Source organism: Halichoeres trimaculatus, unplaced genomic scaffold, assembly GCF_033239565.1.
Source record: "Halichoeres trimaculatus isolate MK-OKI-2021-1 unplaced genomic scaffold, fHalTri1.1 fHalTri1_scaffold_12, whole genome shotgun sequence".
NCBI classification, from domain to species: Eukaryota; Metazoa; Chordata; class Actinopteri; order Labriformes; family Labridae; genus Halichoeres; species Halichoeres trimaculatus.
The window spans coordinates 35695286-35716122 of NW_027437190.1; the positions used below are offsets into that span (position 1 = coordinate 35695286).

The 20837-nt window shown below is 40.7% G+C and overlaps 1 protein-coding gene across 4 annotated transcripts in view; it reads right to left on the minus strand.

Annotated features, from left to right (window-relative positions):
- Positions 1 to 533: 533 nt before the first annotated feature.
- Positions 534 to 20837, minus strand: part of LOC141800665 (CREB-regulated transcription coactivator 2) — a 48420-nt gene continuing 28116 nt past the window's right edge. For 2 of the 4 annotated variants that reach the window (XM_074683357.1, XM_074683354.1), the window contains 10 exons: positions 19908 to 19934; positions 17535 to 17614; positions 16751 to 16800; positions 16096 to 16361; positions 12821 to 13290; positions 10949 to 11248; positions 10657 to 10863; positions 7787 to 7858; positions 5918 to 6122; positions 534 to 5831 (listed from right to left, as the gene is read on the minus strand). In XM_074683357.1, coding sequence (XP_074539458.1) covers positions 5641 to 5831; positions 5918 to 6122; positions 7787 to 7858; positions 10657 to 10863; positions 10949 to 11248; positions 12821 to 13290; positions 16096 to 16361; positions 16751 to 16800; positions 17535 to 17614; positions 19908 to 19934 — 1868 coding nt within the window. In that variant the 3' untranslated portion in view covers positions 534 to 5640. The remainder of the gene's footprint in view (positions 5832 to 5917; positions 6123 to 7786; positions 7859 to 10656; positions 10864 to 10948; positions 11249 to 12820; positions 13291 to 16095; positions 16362 to 16750; positions 16801 to 17534; positions 17615 to 19907; positions 19935 to 20837) is intronic. The other 2 variants (XM_074683356.1, XM_074683355.1) reach the window with 2 other exon arrangements.

A 20837-nucleotide genomic window follows, 5' to 3' on the forward strand; every position in this document is an offset into this window, starting at 1 on the left:
ATTGAAAGTTAAAATTAAGGATAATATATATTTTTATTTCTAAAATTAAAAAGAGCTAAATTTCTCAGACCAATGTGTGATTTTGTGAGTCATTTTTATGACACTGAAAAGTCATGATGAGAAGAAATTTAAACTTAACAAAACCTGAATTTGAGTCAGAAGCATCTGAAATAATTCATCCTCATTAAACATGAAAAATGATTTTAAAAAATTAACAAGAGATCATTAAAAAAAAACAAATGGAGGATAAAAAACTGAGTTTGTGAAGAAAAATTGAATCTATGAGATAAACACTTCAAAACAGTGTGATTATTCTCAGATCAAAATTCAAAATTAATGAGAAAACAAGTCTAAATTTAACTCCTGTAGAAACATATCAACCTGTTTTATGCTGTATAAGATAAAGCTTTTCTATCATTAAAGGACATGTACGTCTAAATTAAAGTTATATACGTATAAACCTCAGTGTGTGTGTGTGTGTGTGTGTGTGGGGACAGAGAGACGACAGCAGCAGCGGCAGCGACGGCGTCGGTTTCATTTGTTTATTTTCTGTAAAATAAGGTGACGGTACAGTCTCTTTAAAAATCTCTCCTGTTAGCTTCAGAAGCACCTCTGGTTGAAAACAGATTCATATGTACATGAACACACTCATTAACATTCCCTGGTTATTTATCACAAGGTTTACAAATAAAAATCTGAAGTTTTATTCCAATACAAAGCAAAGAGACGCTGACGTTTCTGAAGCCTAACGACTAACAAATAACATTAATAATAATAATACCAGCAAATTAATATCAACAATACAAAAGATGAAAAAATATGAAATATGGCCTTTAACTGATCCCTAGTCTGCTCACACACACACACACCGATACACACACACACACACGCTGATACACACACACTCATACACACGCTCTACCTCGCTGGTCAACAGCTCCCCCTACTGGCAGAGTCTGTAACTGCATGTTAACTAACAACAGGGTTATTGCATAATGACGGCAAGATGCTTCACACACACACACACACACACACACACACACTCACACACACACACTCACAGACACACACACACACAGGATGACGTCAGTGGCAGAAACAAAAAGCACAGATGGGGAAACGTGAAGCTGTTTGAAGAAATTCTCCAGTTTCCTCTTTGTCCATTTTTTTTTACTTCCTGTGAGAGTTTCAAAATAAAAGCACGGTGCTTTAAAAAATGATTTTTATAATTCAAAGCTCTGTAACAACTGAGAACAAAACCACTCAAATTTCTCTGGCCCTTAAACTTTCCTTACTCCACAATTTTCCAGACTTTTTCATCCAACGTGATTTAACTGATCAAGTTTAAAACTTTCAGCTTGAATCGTTTGAAGTTTTATTTTTATTGTTTTGAAAAAGATAAAACTGTTTGGATGTTGGAATTTCTTGTTTTCCATATAGTTCACTGCAAAAATCCAGCCTGAAAAAGCAGTTTGTGCTGCAATTTTCTGTGATAAATTTTTCCTCCAGAAAAAAAAAACAATCCAAAACTCAAAACCTCATGTAATTTTTTTTTTTTAATTTCAGTAATTGGAAAAAAAATAAAAAATAAAAATTTTTTAAAAAGTGTGTGAAGGTGAAAATATTTAGATAAAAAAGAAAAGATGTCAGTTTGAGTGGACCTTTTTTTAAAATCAGAAATCCTGAAAATTTGTGATTGTACTAAAAAAAAAAAAAAAAAAAATCTGTTTTTTGGCACTTTTTAAGAAAATTAACAGTGAAACTGAGACTTCATTAACAAAAATTTCAGTTCAAACAGTTTAATCAAACGTCTTAACATCTGGATTTTTGCAGTTTTCTCCACAGTAAAAAACAAAAGCTGAAAAAGTAACAGACATACATCGTTAGCTAAATTTTAGACCAGAGAAAGCCGTTTCTGATCGACGCCATTTTCCTTTAAATTCTGTTTAAAAAAAGCTGAAGTAACGTACGACCGCAGTAACATTTCACCGACACCACTGCACGGAGCGACTTCACGACTTACTGAGCGCTGTTTAATCACTTCCTGTTTCACCAAAAAGACATTTAAAAGTTTAAACCTTTTCTAAAATAACCTCGGACCCGTTCCTCGCCGGCTGCCAGCGCCGACAGGAAACAAATCTTTTTATTAAACCTGCAACAGAAACAAATGTTGGAACTTTCTCCTTTAAGTTATGGCACCAACAACAGAAACAGACGAATCTACTTTTTCTCACTTCGAGGAAAAATCAACTTTTAAATCAGAGGAAAGGGGAACTAAAATCTGTTTTTCAAAATAAAAGCTTTAGCATAAACTTTAATGAATAGATTTTCTGCTTGTTAACGTCTCGTTTCCTTCAGTTTTTATTAGATTTCTGATTTTTTACAGCTCTAAATGATTTAAAAACATCTAACTGTGCATTTTGTTTTTTTAAAAACGAAGCCTTGTCACTGTTTGCATATTTCCAGTTTGGTTTAATCCATCATGAATTCTGGGTGTTCGGCCTGAAACTGAAAGCGTGACCTGGACGACGGACTCACTGAAACAGAAACATTAACTTTTAAAAACAGCTGAAGCTCACAGACGACACATGCAGCTGATTTCACGCCGTTAGAAACATTTACAGGCTCTTTTAAATATTCTGTGATTTTTTTTTAAGGTTTAATCTGAGAAATTATTTACAGACAGCTGGAAAAACCACTCTGGGTTCAAAAATAAAACTTCTTTTTAGTCAGAATAAGTTTTTTTTGTTTTTACAGAAAAATACGTCGCTCTGCTCCGCTGGGGGCGGGGCTTAAACATACATGTAGCAAGTGCAGCAGAGGGGGCGGGGCTAATGGCTGTCAATCACAGTGACTGGGCTTAAAGGGCGCTGCACTGCGCTCGTTCTGATTAATCGTCTTCCTTCGTTAAAGTAAACGAGTTTCTTCAGGCACAGGAAGAGTCCGTGTTTATTTACAGACACTTTCAGTTACTTTCATTATCGGTGATGATTGTTTCTCAAAAACTAAACAGTCGACAAAAACGACTCGCACGTTTTCCTGAGCTGAACATCGATCACACACAGAGTTTTTTACTGATTCATTTTTGTTTTTGGCTTTTACGTCTTCTTTAAAATCTGTGGTGAGAAAATATATGAGAAATAAAAAAATAAAACTAATTCTTTTGATTCGATTTTTACTTTTTTTTCCTCTGAATTTGGTCACTTTTTTCCGGTGATTTTTTTCCTTACAGACCGACTCCTTAATTTTTCTTTTTATTTTGACTGTTAACTCAGGATTCTGACATTTTTCCTAAAAATTCTACTTTTTAAATTTAGACTTTTTTTCTTCAAAATATAACAATTTTCCCCCCTGAAATATTTCATCCTTTTTTTTTGGACTTCTTTTTTTTTCCAGGATTTTGACATTTTTGTTCTTCCGTAGAAGTCTGATTTTTAATTCCTTTAAATTTAGACTTTTTTTCTTAAAATTATAACATTATTCCTCTTTGAAATCTGTCATCCTTTTTGTTTTTAACTTCTTTTTTTTCCAGAATTTTGACATTTTTGTTCTTCCGTATATTCTGAATTTTTTAAGAATTTTTGGCCTTTTTGCTCACCTTTTAAACTCTTTTTCTTCTGCATTTTGCTTTTTTCCCCCCTTTACAGTTTGGACATTTTCCACTGCATTTTGACTCATTTTTGCAAAATCTAGCTTTGTGACTTTAAATTTAAAGGTTTTAAAATGTTTTTTTTGGAGGTTTTAGGGTCCTAACCTCCAACAACAACAAAAAACAACAACAATGTTGTTTGTCCTGTTTTGTAGTTTTGAATCAAACTTATTAAATTTCAGTTGCTTCTTGCTCTTGATTTGTTTCTTTTCTCTTCAGAAAGAAACTTTGAGGCACAGTTTTTAATATTTTCATGAACTCTGGATTCATCATTTATATTTTCAGAGTGTTAAAAATATTCATTTTCCTTTTTCTTTATTTGCATATTCAGTTTTTATCATTTTCCTTCACTGATTTAATTTCAGTTCGCTGTGAGCTCGGGGCAGATAAAAACGACCTGTGTGAGGAACTTTTCAGAGTTTGTTGAAGTTTTTAAAGGGAAATAAAAGAGAAAAATCAGAGAACTGCTCCTTTAAACCTTGACCTGGCAGTGAAGCTTGGAGCAGAATCAGGATCTGGTTTTTACAGTCCGGGTTCCTCAGAGCGTTAAAATCTGACGGTTGATTTTTTCAGTAACGTTAAAGTCGAAGCAGCCGTCTGCGTTTATCTACAGGCAGGTGACGCGTCCGTCTGTGTCAGAGGGAATGTGGGCGACACACACACACTGAGACACACACACACACACACACTGAGACACACACACACACACACACACAGCAGCAGGCACACGAGGCTAAAACACACCAAACCACATTTCTCAGCCTGACACACGGAGCTGCGAACGTTTCAGAGATCGACTGATTCGTTTAATTTGACGCTGTCGATGTTTTCACTCGTTGTTCGAAGGTTTTGACGAACAGGAAACTCCTGCGTCTGGCAGTGAAGCTCAGTCAGAGATGAACTGACTGTCTGTGATCACTGGGGGGCGCTCTCAAACACTTCTCATGAGGAAAACTGGAAAAGGAGCTCGGCTCTGAGGATTCTGGGTAATATCTGAGACATGGAGATGCCCTGAGGCTTCTGTCTGGGGCTGAAGAAACACCTGGTCCTCTAACCCAACCTTTATCATGTTCATTATCTGATTTTCCTGCACAACTATTACATTTTGTTTCTGGAAAGTAGGAGAACCAAACTCTGACGGTCAGTTTGAGACGACCTCTGGGTTTGATCAGGGTGGGAGAGGCGTGTTTGAGAGCGTGCCCTCTGTGATCACAGGAAGTTTAAAGGGTTAAAGCTGCTCTATCTTTATTTTCTGGTTGTTTGGGGGGTAACAGGAGCAGCACGTCGGGGTTTAAGCGCTGAAATCTCTCCTGAGAGCGCCTCATTAAAACCTGGATTCCTACAGAAAATAAATCTTCTGATTTTTCGCACAGCGGTGCAGGCGGTTTGGTTTAAAGAGCCTTCATCAGGCGGTTTCATCAACATCTGTGACTTCCAGAGGAGGAAAAGCTCTGGTTATAAAATATAGACCTTTACATCATGGCTGGGTTCCCGTCAGAGAGGCTGAGAGACGGCGTTGGCGTCTGCTGATTATTCAGGGCGAAGGATCCAAACCTGGAGCACGTCGTCGTGGTCGTCTTTCCCGCTCAGATCAGGTGCATATTTCTTCTTCAGGGTCTTTGAAGCGTTGCTGGTTTTACACGAAGCTGACGTCACGTGAGCATTTTGATCCTGCGTTTTTGCGTGTTTGCGTTTTTGCGAGTGCATTTTCATGAACATGCAGATAAGACTCCAACAAGCTAATGCCTAAAAGAGAAGCGTCGTCTTGACTTCAAGCTTTGCGAGAGCGTTTTTCAGTTAAGTGCCTTCGACGGTAACCTCCTCTCCGCTTCGGATCTCAGGCAGAAACCTCCGGATTTCTCCGGATCGCGTTCAAAAGTCTCGCTCTGCAGCACGCCGTTTTTCAGAGGGAGTGGTGTTTCACCCGGTCCGTTCCACCTCTCGCTGGGTGGTCACCTTCTCGTTTCTCCGATCCCCGCCCAGCTCCGGGGTCACTTCAGCCGGTCCGACCTGAAGGAGTCCTCCACGGCCGGGTCGGCCAGCATCAGGTCGCCGTCCAGCATGTCCAGAGCCAGAGGGTCCATCCTGAGCGGGTCGTCCAGGGAGAAGGGGTCCATCTCGAAGCCGGGGACGTGGGACAGGGCGCTGGCGATCTCTTTGGACAGACCGGGAGGAGAGTCTCCTGCAGGGGCCAGAGAAAACCAATCAGAGACTGTCACATCATCACTGTCACAAACATGGACGCCATCAGCGCCGTTTTTCTCCCACCTGTGAGGATGATGTTGGGCACGTTGTGTCGGCCGTCTCCGCTGCCGTAGTTCTGGTTCTGGTTGTTGAGGAGCTGCTGGTCTCCGGGGTCCTGCAGGTCCAGGGAGCCCTGGGTGTTGGAGGGGAACTGGTTTTTGTCGGTGATGCTGCAGCTCAGACCGCCGTGGTTCAGGGAGAGACAGTCGCCCTGATTCTCTGCGGAGAACTGAGGAGAGAAACAAACGGCGTTTAATGTCAGGGACGGTTTTTCTCTGAGCAGAAATAAAAACAGACGTGGGTTTAAAACTCGTTAAATCATTAATCACAAAACAGCACATATAAATAAGTAAAGAAAAGTTAAAATAACTTCTTCATTTAAACGCTAAAACTCTGAGTTAAAGATCCACTTAAAAACTTAAACACACTTTATTCTTCAAATGTAAATCTTATAAACATGGGTTCATTTCTCACAGTCCACTGAAAAAAAACTAAATTTGATTTTTTTAAACAACCATTTTCCAATTTGATTTATATAAAAACTATTTCACTTTTTATTTTAGTTTTGTCTTAATCAATCCAAATTAAAAAGCTTCTTATATCCATATTTTGTCTCAACAAATACCTTCCTTTGAATTTTTTAATTTGAAATACTTTGGAAATATCTACAAACTGAGACAAAATTCAAAGTATTAACTGATATAATTTCTTCTTATTTAAAAAAAAAAAAGTTTATTGGACTCTTGCAAAAGTCAAAAAATTTAAAAATTTTATCGACACTTGAATTTATAATTTATTTAAAAAAATTTCAAACAAATGTTTAATTCTAATTTTAAAAAAGTTTTACCAATATTAATTTTTTTTTACTGTATCTCCTTTCATTTCTTTATTTTTTTTATAATTTTTAAGACAACAGTTTTATTTATTTATTTTTCTTCTGTTTTTAGATAAAACTAGTAATGGTATGTGTTTATTTTTTTCCCTTAACATTTATAGTTTAACACATTTTAAAAAAATGTTACATTTAAAAAAAAAACATTTGAAAAAACATTAAAAAAAAATGTTACTGTATCTCCTTTAATTTTTATATTTCTTTTATATTTTTTAAGACAATAGTTTTTTTTGTTTTTTTTTAATAAATTATTAATGGTATGTGTTTATTTTTTTCTTAACATTTATAGTTGACCACATTTCATATAATTTCACAAATTTTTAAAAATCTGTTCCCTCTTGAATATTTCTTTTATTATGTGTTTTTTGTAAATAAATATTTCTTATTTATTTTCTCTGTTACTTTATTTTATTTTTAATATCTTAATGTTTTAAACATTCTTAAATTGTTCCACAGTTTTTAAAGCCGTGTGTTTTATCTTCCATTTAAATAAATAATATTATAAATTATATTATGTTTTAAAAATTATATTCTTTATTCTGTCTTCCTCTGGTTATATTGATTATTAAGTTTCCACTCATATTTTTTTTTCTGATCATTTTGTCAGTTTTCCCCCTCTCAGACTGTGATCCTGGGTTTGGAGCTGAAGGTCAGCGATGGCCCTGAGAGCTTCAGGATTTAGAGGAACAAATTCAGGCTGAGGAAGTAAAGAAAGGCTCTGAGCCAGAGAGATTATCTGGAACGTGGAAAATATGGTTAAAAATATTTCTGTGTGGTCAGATAAACTGGAGTAAACTGGGACTGAGGCGAGCGAGACGCTGTGAGCTCAGCTTCATGAAGCCGCCTGAGACTTTCCCTAAACGTGGCCTCCAGGTGATCCTGAAAGAAACTGATATCTGTCCCGGCTCTGCTGGGCTGTACACACCGTACCAATGACCTCACCCCCTTCAGTCACTCATTCACTCTCCATCATGACATCACGTCACGGCGTGCTGAGTTACCTGCTGGTTGGATTTGCCCGTGAGCTGCAGACTCAGGTACGGGTCGTCCAGGAGGGAGTTGAACAAGGCATCCTGGGAAAGATGGAAAACAGTCGTCATAACTTTGACCCTGAAGGTTTCTGTCTCAGTGTTTAACGGTGGTTCCCTCACGCTGTAACATCAGACGCTGGGACGGCGGAGCTCAGATATCTGTGCACAAAGACGTCTAAACTTAGCATCCAGGGTTTCCCTTTCACCTCACCTCATCACGCCAGGGTCGTCCTGATACCGCACATCTGTAAAATGATACGCTGTCGTTTTTGGAGCGTCGCATTGTTTTCAGTCCAGCTACAGACAGGAGCAGCTATCGCGTGTTCAGGTTAAAAGTGGAGGAGTTCAGGCCTCCAGACACGTCTGTGAAGATCGCCTTCGTTCATCTGTTTGTGGTGAGGCTCAGGTTCATGTAGATAGTAAATCACACTGAGGCCTCTCTCTCGTCATCTGGTGTTTTCTGTTTTTTAGTGTAACCTGATTTTTGCCTGTTTACTCTCTGCAGCTCAGTTTCTGTTTACGTCATCAATGAAAAAGCCGGTGTTCGCCGTCTGCTCTGGTCCCTGGGCGCTCTGAGCTCCACGACTACAAACTCCCATCACCCAGCTGAGCGAGTCGTTTCTGAACACAGGGAAAACCCTGGATCACAGGTTGGATCAGTTAAAGTCAAACACTGAAAATCCCCTGACCCAGTAAACTTCCTGACTCGCTCTCAAACTCGCCGTCTCCGTCTGATTGGATTTTACTTGATCCAATCAGTTCAGAGAGTTCGGTTCAGCAGATGTTTTCAGACTCTACAGCTGATGAGTTTCAGGTTTGTAACATGTCCCAGCGCTCAGCTGTTATTGATTACGCTCACATTTCTAAACCAACATTAACACAGTTATATCTCCATAACTCCCACAGAGACACAACAGCAGCACTGGCTCACGAGTCCAAACAGCCTGAACAGATCAGCTGTTTTTTTTTCTTTTACATCAAGATTTTGACTCATTTACAGGAATAAAACAGAGAAAAAATAGGAAACATGCTAATCCTTTGTTTCTTTTTCATCCTGCTGAAGGAAGCTGGAGATGCTACATATACTGTGTGTAATCTGAGAAGTGTTCCGAGAGGCATCGACCAATCAGGCGTCAGCATGGAGAGCATCAGCAGGAGTTCTAGAACCCTGGGATCAAGGACGGAACTCTGCCCCTCTCTGAATCTACCATCCAGTCTGTCCACATGAGCCGATTTCAGGCCAAAATTAGCAAAATTAGCTGTTAGCATATGATGTTTAATATTCTAGTTTTTGTCCTTGATGAAAACTGATCTACTGACCTCTTTAAACCCACTGGAGACAAAGTCAACAAAAAAGCTGCCACCCCTTTTTTTATTTTTTACCTCTAGAATTTTCTTGAAAAGTTTGTTTCACTTTAAGAGCGACGGAAGCGTACTGCATTCACTTGAAAAAAAAAAACAACTCAGGTCTTTCAGAGTAATTTATTCTTCGGTAATTTTTTTGGTGGTAATTAATTTTGTTTTTCTGATAAATATTTTTTTATTGGTTTGTTTTTTGTTATAATTATCTATGTTTTTATGAGTAATTTTTTTTCTGTTTTCAGATTACTTTTTTCCTGTTTTTAGGAGTAATTTTTTCCTGAAGTATCGAGCTACTCCGAAAACCCCGTGAGAACCTCCAACCTGCAGACGACTCCCGTGGATGTGTGGTGGCTCCTGTGTCCCGCACGGATCAGAGATCCTGTTCAGCTCATATATGCCTTATCCTTAACTTTGTACCGGTCCGTACCGGGTCAATAAAGGTAAGGTATTAGCCACACACAGGGTTTGATACGCTTGTTATGTTTTCGACTTTATCCTTATATTTTATATAAGCCTATTGTTCAGTGTAATACTTAAGGAATAGACGAAGATGTGGCATTAAAAAATGCATTGCTTCTACATTGGAAAGCCGGTAGAAAGTTAACGATAAAGCATATATGTGCTGAACAGGATCTCTGATCTGTGCGGGACACAGGAGCCACCACACATCCACGGGAGTCGTCTGCAGGTTGGAGGTTCTCACGGGATTTCAAAGTAGTTTGATACTTCAGGAAAAAAATTACTCAGAAAAACAGAAATAATTATGACAAAAAAAAAAAACAATAAAAAATATGAATCAGAAAAACAAAATTAACTACAACAAAAAACAAACTGAAGAATAAATTACTCTGAAAAACCCGAGTTGTTTTTTTTTCATCAAGTGAAAGCAATACGCTTCTGTTAAGAGCTAATCAAAATTCTAAAATGAAAGAATATGATAATAATAAAAAAAAGTAATAAAATTACGACTAACAAAAAGATAACATGTGAAAAACTGTAAATATTATGAAGTACGAAGTAGGATCAGTTCCTCTCACGGTTTTGTGGTCACGCTTTTCAGTTCAGAGAATCAGAGCTCCAGGTTGGTTCCCTGCCTGATCTTTTTCATTTGACTCATTTGTTGTTAAACGCTCAAACTAGCAAAAGCAAAATTGAAAGCAAATTTAGAGCAAATCAAAACAAAGGAAAGAAAGGAAACTTCACTTTGAGGAAGTTTTAACGAACAATTTGTTTGATTTTTTTTAAGTTTAGAGTCTCTTTTCTTTTCTAGTTCATCACAAACAGATGATGATCAAGCTTTTAAACCAAGGACCAAATTAAAAAGCTAAATGGAAACATCCAGAAGCAGGAAAATCCTCGGTGTGACGTTTCTGCGCTCTTTTATAACATGCGTGTAGTACCGTCTGCAGCCAGCAGGGGGCCCCAGCAGGGCTCTGTTTGTGCTGAGCGCAGCGGCGAGCAGCCCTCTCCTTACTCACGTTGTAGAGGTCTGTGGCCAGGTTGTGGCTGATCTGCTGGAGCTGAGGGAGGCCGCCGGGCCGCTGCTGCTCCAGCTGCTGCTCAGCTTCCTGTTTGACGTGACACGGGGAGGACGACAGGCTCTGCACGCACTGGTCCATGGCCCGCTCGTTCTTTATCAGCTGTGCGTTTGCCGTGTTCAGCTGCTGCCCCATCGGCCTCTGCTGCTGCGTGGGAGCACAGGTTAGCGTGTTGAGTGTGCAGAGACATGGATAAATCTGGAGTTAGCGTCGAGCGTGCACGCTGGCGTACCGTTACAAAGTGCTGCTGCATGTGCTGGTTTCGCAGGTTCTGCAGGTGGAGCTGCTGCATGGCCTGCGACTGCTGCTGCGGCGGGGCGTTGGGCCTCTGCTGCTGCTGCTGCTGCTGCTGGAAGCGGTGCAGCTGCTGTTGGTGGTGCTGGCCCAGCTGGGAGGGCTGCTGGCCGGGCTGGGAGCCCTGCAGACCGGGCAGAGGCTGGTGGGAGCCCGGCTGGTGCTGGTGGGACTGGCTGAGCGGGTACGGGGGGAGCCTCTGGTCCAGGGGCAGTTTGCTGGTGTCCAGGGGGACGCCCTGCGGGACAGAGAGCAGCAGAGACTCTGAGTTGAGACTCTGAGACAAAAATGAGACACTTGAAATGCTCAACCCTGAATCACTGAAGTTTCAGACACATCACCTTGATTTTTGTAGTTTGGACCTGATCAGAGTCAGAAATCATGCGATCAGTGCTTCTGCCATTATTTCAGGATAATCTAAACTTTCAATTTCTGGCAATTTTTGGCCTTCCTGTGTGTGAGGAGGAAGTAAGAACTGAAAAAGGACTTGGTGGATTCATATCCAGTATTAAATTACCCCGTGTATCACTGTGAGGCTTGTTATTTCTTTTTTTCGGAGTAGTTTGAAGTTTCTCACCGGCCCAAATATTGAGGAGTTACTGTTAGGTTAGGGTCAGGATTGAGATGGAGGTTGGATTTGGAGTTAGGGGTTAAGTTTGAGATGGAGGTTGGGGATTAAGTTAGATTTGGGGCTGGGGTTAGGGTTAGATTTGGGTTTTGGATTGGGGATGGGGGTTGGGGATGGGGTTGGGGATAGGGCTGCACGATTATCGCAATCGCAATGTCAGCACATGCAATTCAGATTTTTCTCCATGATAATCAAGCAAGTCTGTAGACTCATCATGACACAACTTTTTTTATTAAATCGCAAGCACAATCGCAATCGCAATATTGTCCACCTAATCGCTAATCTCACCTTCTCCCCAAATCCTGCAGCACTAGTTTGGGATTGGGGTTAGGACTATGGTCAGGGTTGTGGGAGCTGTGTTGCTCTAATGGGTTTAAACTAATTTGCCAATGAGGTGAAAAAAAGTACATATTTGATTGCTGGTATAAATCCATTTCTCTTCCTTCAAGAAACCTGACGAGTTAATGTTTGGACCTTAGTCACAAATTTTTTAAGCAACTCAGGCGTCATTTTTGTCTCTTAATAAAACATTTTTATTGACACGTAAGGTGAATGTTGTGCCTTTTGAGTCTTCCCTAAAAATGAGACAAATTCTTGCTCAGACTTCAGTTTTCGGGGTGTGGCAGTCGTGTCATAGAGAAAGTGAAGAGAGCAAGTGTTGCTAATGGAAAAAAAGCAGCGAAACTGAAAGAAGATTTTTTTTTTCTGCTGGTTTCACGGCCTGAACAGACTGAGGACATGAAGGAAATCACTCCAATAATGAAATAAGAATAAAATGGAAACACAAGAAACTACACAACTACATTTTTCTTACCTCACTGACTGATTATTTTACTCTTCATAAGCAATTCAGGCGCCACTTTTGTCTCTTAATCTCTTGAAATAAAATATTGTCCGGACTTTCCAGGTGAATTTGTCTCATATTTAATCTGATGAAACACTTTTCACCAAAAACCCACAAACTTTGTTTAGGGTTTTCAGGCTGTTTGGGTGATTGTCTGCAGTAAAGTATCATCAGTTTTCTCTTATCGAAGCGCAGCCAGCTTCTGTCATTTGGATTAAAAACAGCTGATACTGAGCAGAGTGGATGAAAACAAAAACAAGAAAGCCAACAACCAAAAAGGAAAAAACACGACATGCTGATATGAAACTGAAGTTGGAGTAAGGTGCGTCTGCTGTTACCTGTGTGATGGAGGACAGGGTGGGGGAGATGGTGGGGGAGAACTGTTTGGAGTGATGCCTCCTCGCCTCCCCTCCCATGGGCAGGATGAGCGGGGAGAGCTGCGCCCTCCTGCGAGGCGACGTGCTGAGCGACGGCTGGCCCTGCCCGCTCAGCAGCGGCGAGTAGTTGGAGGAGCAGGAGCCGGACCCGCCCACGCCGCTGCTGTAGCTGGGGTTGCTGCTGGACGCCGACTGCAGGGAGGAGTTACTGAGGGAGGAGTGCAGCGATTGGCTGCTGAGAGAGGACGGCAGGGAGGGGGAGGAGCTTAGGGAGGACTGCAGAGAGGGGTTGCTGAGAGACGAGTGCAGGGAGGCGGAGCTTAAGGAGTTGGAGAAGGAGTGGCTGCTCAGAGAGGACTGGATGTTGGGGTTGCTTAGCGAGGACTGCAGGGAGGGGTTACTGAGCGTGCCCTGTAGAGACGCCATGAGACCTGAGGAGACAAAACAGAGGAGACTGAACACGGCGTACCCTCAGAGAGCCTCAGAGAGCCTCAGAGAGCCTCAGAGAGCCTCAGAGAGTCTCAGAGAGCGGAGCACGGAGCTGAAAACTGAAACTAGTCTCTGATAAATCATCAGATGTTTAAAGAAAATCACGTTTTAACATCTTGATCTTCAGGCGTTCTTCAGACCCTGAACGCACCTTGATGCATTCACAGTCTCCACCCCCCTTACCTTACCTCACCTCTCCCTCCTTCCTCTGTCGTCTCCTACACTCAGAGGCTCAGGTTCAACCACGATCTGAGTCTCAGGTCTACCCTCTGACCTGGTCCAGGACTACAAACAGGATGAATGTGCAGAACTCAAAGAGGACTCAGTCCTGGTATGCAGTCAGTGTTGATCATATCTGTTATCAGTCATCAGAAACACTTCAAACGGTGGATTTGTCACTGCGAACAGGTACGACCACATACCTGAGAGCGAAACTGAAGGAAAAAGTGGAAGACGTTCTGAAATACCCACAAATAAGGATGTGTATTAAAACTATTAAAGCTCTTGTAAATATGAGACTCTTAAAATAGATTTTGGGTCCATGTGGTGACTTCCACTACAGAGCCATGTCTGTTTTTTAAGAGGAGCTGCCTGAAAACCTGATTTTTCAGCCTTCTAATCGTCACCCTGACAGCTTCTTTACACGATAAACATCTCATGTCTCTAACTTTTCTCAGCCTGCTGTCTTTAAAAAGCCTCCCTTGTCCAAATAATTCAGCCACTGTTTCTTTAAGAAGCATCAAAGCTCTGGCTTCTGGAACCCTGGGTTCTGGAGTGCTGCATTCTGGAAGGCTTGGATCTGGAATATTGGGTTTCAGAGTGTTGCTTCTGGAATAATGCGCTATGAAAGCTGGGTTCTATAGTGCTGTTTTCTGGACTGCTGGGCTCCAGTATGTTGGGTTCTGGAATGCTTAGTGTTAATGCTCAGGGTTCTAGAAGGCTGGGTTCTTGAGAGTGGGATTCTGAAGTGCCGGTAAAGAGTGTTGGGCTCTGGAATGCTCAGCTCTGAATGTTGGGTTCTAGAATGCTTGGTTCCATAGTGCTGCTGTCTTGAGAGCTGGGTTCCGGAACACCTGTTTTGAAGGTGGGCAGGGTTTCTTAAAGAGACAGTAGCTGAAGCTCTTAGGATCGAGGCTGAAACATGTGTTTCAGAGACAGAGGTCTGAGACCGTGTCTGAGGGTGTGTGTTTGTGTTTCTTGTGTGTTTTTTGTGACACACATTGAAACGTTCACTGCTCCATGACCGAGCTACACTCAACACGTCTGGGACGATGTGTTACAGTTCTCAGCTGCTCTCACAGACAGTGAAAGTTAAAAACCACTTTCTCCAACTCCTCTGAAAACCAAACCTCTTCCACATTCAGGAGAAAAACTCAGCAGCTTGTGGTTTTTCGGTCTCGGCCTTCCCCGTGTGGTTCCAGGTGACACTTCCTCTGTCCTGGTTCAGATGGCATGATAAAGGTTCAGGGGCTGCGCCCACAGCAGCTTCCTGTCTGTGGTCGCTGAAGTCACCTCACAAACGATATGGATCGACTTTTTTTCCGACTGACAGAAAAACTCCCTTTTCTTAAAGAGCTAACTTCAGAGCTCTGCCCTGCCGTACATCCCCCTCTGTTTCATGTCACCCACACGCTTCCTGGGCTAACCTTCCCATGAGTCACTGAGCTGAAGCTGTAGCAGACAGGTTAACAGCAGCAGAGCTGGGGGGGGGGGTGGTCCCGCCTCAGGACGCCTCAGGAGCCGATTATAGAAGATCCAGACTCTGGTTCCTGAAGAGTTCCTCGACAGAGCTGCGTGTCTGAGGGAAACAAACAGCCAAGTCTGCGCCGCGCCGCGCAGGGGAGGGCTCGTGTTCGGTCCATGACCTCCATAACGACCATGATGAAGCAGAGACATGCGCCTGGTATAAATAAGTTGTTTTTGAGATTTTATCGCTCTTATCAGATGCCATCCACTCGGGAATGAGGAACGATGGGCAACCCTGCAAAACAACTTCCTGATTTCTGCAAATACAGGAACTCTTCAGCAGAAAAATGCACAAATTTAACGCAGAATTCTCCAGAATCGACTGATTCCTCGATATTTCAAGGAACAGAAAACGTCACACAACAAGATCCAAATGAAACAGGGAAAACACCAGAGGACTGACAGACTCCTGTTACCCTGGAAACCAACAGATCCTCAGAGAGCACGAATCCTCAAACGACTTCACCAAAACAGAAAGCAGCTCGCCAGAAAAAGGGATGAACCAGACGGACACAAAAAAACAGAAGTCAAACATCAGACAGAGAGAGGACGAGGATTCAACCCAGACACACTTGTTTTTGCTCGTTTTACTTCTCGTTTTGCTTTCTGTGTTTTGTTTGACTGACGCTGATGATGCTGTGGAAGATTACTGAGGCCACCGAGCAGGGTGTCAAAAAGTGAAGCAAAGATACAATCAAAGAAATGATTTATGATTTATAAGAATGGAAAAACTCTGAAAATAAGTGAAAATCTTGAGTGTGCTCTTAGAAAACGTCAGAATTTGGAGTTTTAAGTCAAATTTCAGTGTTTTTAATCAGAATTCTCAAAGAAAATGAGAAAAGACTGAGATTCAGGTGAGAAATCTGAGACTGTGACTGAAACCCCTGAAAAAAGGCCGAACTGTGCCTTTAATGTCAGAAATATTCACAGGATGAAACGTGAACCCAAAGAATTCTGGGTAAATTTAGTCTATAGGTTAAACGGCGCAGTGGTCGGCTCACCTTGCGTGTGGTGGAAGTTGCCGTTGCCTCCCTGCGCGTTGCCGGTGTTGATGCCCAGCTGGGTGAGGGTGGAGGCCAGGTTCCCCGTGCTGCTGCCCCCGCTCAGAGAGGAGGATCCTGGGTAGCCGGGCTCGTCCTGGTCGAGCGGCGTGGGCAGAGGGGAGGGGAAGTGGAGACTGGAGAGGTCGGGCAGCGAGCCGCCCGTGTTGAGGGCTGAGGGGACGCCGTGAGCTGGCGTGGACGGCTGCTCCGGAGACGTAAAGATGCTGACAGGAGAGAAGGAGACAAACAGAGTTTTTCTGAATCAACACCTGATAAACATTTGGGTCCAGGAAGTTCAGAAAACCTGTGGCTCTCTAAAACAAACTGTGTCAAATCTTTGCTTTAGGGCAGAAACGTCCCAGAGAGACGACCACTGGAGTAGGGACTTTTCTTTTTCACCATCACCTGAGGTCAAACTCAAGCTTTTCAAACCCCAACAAATAATTTAAGGCGTCACAGGGATTTCTCTGCCAGAGGCCAGTTTCTGGGGACGTCCTCTGAGAGCTGCACCCAGCTCAGAGTTCATCCTCTGATCCCTTATGTCAGCCTGCGCTTTTTAGATAAAGGTGAGGAACTCTAAAAGGTTCCTGGTCCAGGTTGGTTTCTGACTTACTTGATACCAGGGACTTCACAGGACTTGGGTCGAGACGTCAGCAGAGGCAACTGGAGAGAAAAAGAGAGATTTTAAAACACTTAAGCTGGCGAAATGTTTCCGTTAAGGTTTTTATTTAGGGGCATTTTTTCGTTGTATTCATTGACACATTTTCAAACTTATTCATAAGTTGTAGAAAACTTTGAATTTGTCTGGAAACTGATCAAGATACAAAAAAACGCTGATATCAGGAAGAGAATTGCTCAAAAATATATAACAATAACAAAAATAATAGGAATAGTAATAATAATAATGATAATAATACTAACAACAATAATAAGAAAAATAACAATTAAAATAATAATAGTAATGATATTGATAATAATAAATAAATAAATAATGATAATAAAATAATAGTGATAATAATAATAATAATAATAATCATTATTATTATTATAAATTATTAATAATAATAAAATAATTACAATAATCCTACTAATGATAATAAAATAATAGTGATGATAATAATAATAAAAAAATAATAATACTAACAACAATAATAAAAAATAATAACAATACCAATAATAAGAAAATAATAATGAGAAAAAAATAATAATACTAACAACAATAATAAAAAATAATAACAATAATAATAATAATAATAATAATAATAATAATAATAATAATAGTAATTTTTATATTGTATGAACTTTGATTAAAAAATGAAATTAGTATTAAAATTGATTTTTAAAAATAATAATAATAATATTTTTCCGAGGAAAAGAATAAAATGTGCATTTTTTACCTTCTTTGTGTCCCAGGGTTTGAGAAGTTTGCCCTCATCCAACACGTTCTCCTCTATGGGGGGGACAGGGTACGGAAACACTGAGGGACAAAAAGCATGAGCATGAAATCCAGGTGCTCAGACTAATCTGGACTCTGAAGTAAACTTTATTTAAACATTGTGACACTTTGAAGTTAATTTACAGTTACATGTGCAGAGCAATTATGTCACAGAGTTTTGTAACAATGAGCCAATCAGATCATCTCGTGGGCGGGGCTTATGTGGAGACCCAGAGGGAGCAAACATAGATCTTCTCCGTGAACTAATTTAATCTACAACTGGTGGAAATAACCTGATTCAGATTTTTATCTGAATGATAAATATGACAGTGATCAGTCAGGCTGTAATTATTACTCAATGATTAAAAGTGTGGCTGTTTGCAGTGACAGGGAAATAAAGGAGGAAACAATAAATAAAGGTTCGGCTGCTCCTTAATCAGAAATATCTCTGACTCCTTCAGGCCTCTCACAAGCTCCAGCGTGAGTCACAGACACGGCGGTTGTTTCAGTTTGTAAATCCCCTCAGAAGAGGATGAGAAACTACGTTTCTTGTGTGATTCAAATTTGGTGACACAGGCTGCGAGGAGCTCCTGTTGTGTGTTAACACAGTTTGGTCCAAAGTTAGAGACACGGAGGTTACACAGTAGATTAAGACAAGTCCAAATCTATGAGGACAAAATTACGCTAAAAAATCAAGTGAAGAAGTTCTCCTTTCACTTTTCTTCAAGCAAAATAAAAAGTATTTGAGTCAGACTGAAACAAACTCTGAGAAAGATGTTGCTGCTGTGGTGTGAAAACATCAATAGCTGACGACGGTAGATTCACGGTAAACAGAAACTCTCAGTGGCTCCCCAGTTGATTTTTTATTTTCTAAGAGCCATTTTTGGGCCTTAATTACAGACAGGTGAGAGTACGCTGCAGTCATGTGGCGTCAGACACATCAAGATACACGTTTCAGAGATGGATAATGCTCATCATCGCCACCTGAAGGCGAAAATTAGGAGCCCGAAAGCTTCCTTCTTTCCTCATCTTTAGCAATGGGCATTGATAAGATTTTATCGATATCAATGCCTTTATTGATTCTGCTTATCGATTCATTTTTTATCGATTCCCTTATCAATTCCTTCTTTTTCAAGTAAATAAATCTGTAATTGGTCACTGGATCTGAATATCTCCCGGCGTAAATATAAAGAAATAAGTAAAAATTGCACATGACGTCATGTGATGTTGATGGACAGTTTTGTAATATGTTATTGACTCAAGTAGGCCATCTAGTGTCTTAAAGGGATTATAGCAATATTCTTAGTTGTTTGTAACCTTGCTGTAGTTATGAAGCTAACCATGAGCCTAACTTTTCTCTCATTTTCCTGAAAGTATTTTAACATTTGGAGTTTTCAGTGTTCAGTGTAAAAAGAGTAACTGTGATATGTTCCTGTGATGAAAGTTGAAATTCTGCTCTGAAGCCAAAGTTATACCCATGTATGCTAACCGCTAGCGTATCAATGCAATTTCCTGTATACATTAGCATCAAGCTAGCGCTATTTTATTAATTTTGAATGTACTGATTAGGAATCTCACGTGAGAGAGTGATGTAGATTTCTTTGAGTGTTCAGTTCGTCAGTAAAATCTCAAGCTAGAAATCCTTCAACAGGGTTTTCTTGGGAAATGTTAGCTAACTGCTAAGCTAAGATAGCTGAAGCAGACTAGTCACATAAGGTCCTGCAGCTCTGGCATAGTGCAAAGAATTGATAAGAGAATCGTTAAGCACAAACGCTAACGATATCAATGGATTGAAACATTTCTCATCGATTCTCAACAGGAACCGGTTTTTGATTCCCATCCCCAATCATCTTCCCCTTTGAAAGTACGTACAGACCAAATGTAGAGTGAAATAATTTAATATTTGTCTTGATAACTTTAAGTTAACTAATTTATGGTCTTAATTTTACGACTCTCATCTCAAAGTCTCATTTTTTTACTTCTAGGTCGCCTGATTTCCCGTACATAGCGTTTGTTGACGTTTTGTTCAGAGCCATGAAAAGATGGCAACACGAACCCTGCTGACTTCATGTGAAAACCCTGAATTGTGATTGTTTCAAAGTGAAGCAAATGCTGTTAGAGCTCCCCCTGCTGGCCAGCCACAGCCTCCTCATGTTAAGAGACGGGACGTGGACGTGGTTTCAGCTGCTAAAGGAGGTTTTTGTCCAAATGAGAAGTTGTCTGGTGTCAAAAAAAGGGGATGTGGCTTCATGACTGATGGTTTGGCAAGAGTGAAATATTCACGTTGAAAGAGTGTGTGTGTGTGTGTGTGTGTGTGTGTGTGTGTGTGACTCACTTCTTCTGCCCTCTCCATCGCTCTGACCTGCAGGATCACACACACACAGAGGATACGTCGTGTTAGACATTTCATCAGGAAGAGGAAACAAACCTCTGCCAAAGTAAAGTCTGATATGAAGACAGGGATAAAACCTTAAACATTTATGAAACAGCTCAAAGTGAAAGCGTTCATCAGGTGTGAGTCCTGAGCTGGTTTTATATTTTATATCCAGTTTTTATTGAGGACATCCTGAGTTGTTGGCAGACAGAGGAAAACCTGTTTAGACTGAGATCTTCATCCTGAGGAAGTGAGTGAGCTGTTCGGTCAGGCCAGAAAAGTCCGTTTAACAATGAACAGCACCCCATAAAAAAAGAGACAATAACCTCCAGGATTTCACAGCAACCTTCACTTTGAGTGACTGGTTTTTAAACTAAACTTGGGCAAAATTGAATTTGAATTTTAATGTTTTGAGTGGGAGTGAGACGCAAAAATTGATTGAGAAATTTACTGAAAATGAGTAAAGGTAAATATTCTGTTCATCAGCTGACCTCAAGTTTCAGAGCTCAGTCTTTAAAAACCTAAATCTGCTCTAAAACGTGTCCAGAGGGAGACCCAAAACTATCTCACCAGAGCTGAGCCAGAGGATCTGATTGGCTGTCCATCACGACACAAGACTCACCTGTTTGGACTTTTTCAGAGAGCAGCAAACATGGGAAACTGAAAGGTGAAAGGTGTTACAGCAGCTCTCTCTTCCTTGTCTTGTAATTTTTTCGTCTCTTTTTCATCATTTTTGTATTTGGAATGGCTCATTTGTTGGTCATGGACACCAAACTTTTTGTGTCTCAGTGATATTTTTAATACTTTTTCTCCTGTGTTTGTCTGGAGATCCTACATGTAACCATGGCTGCATTGTTTACATGTGAACTCAGCTGTTAGCAGCCTGTAGCA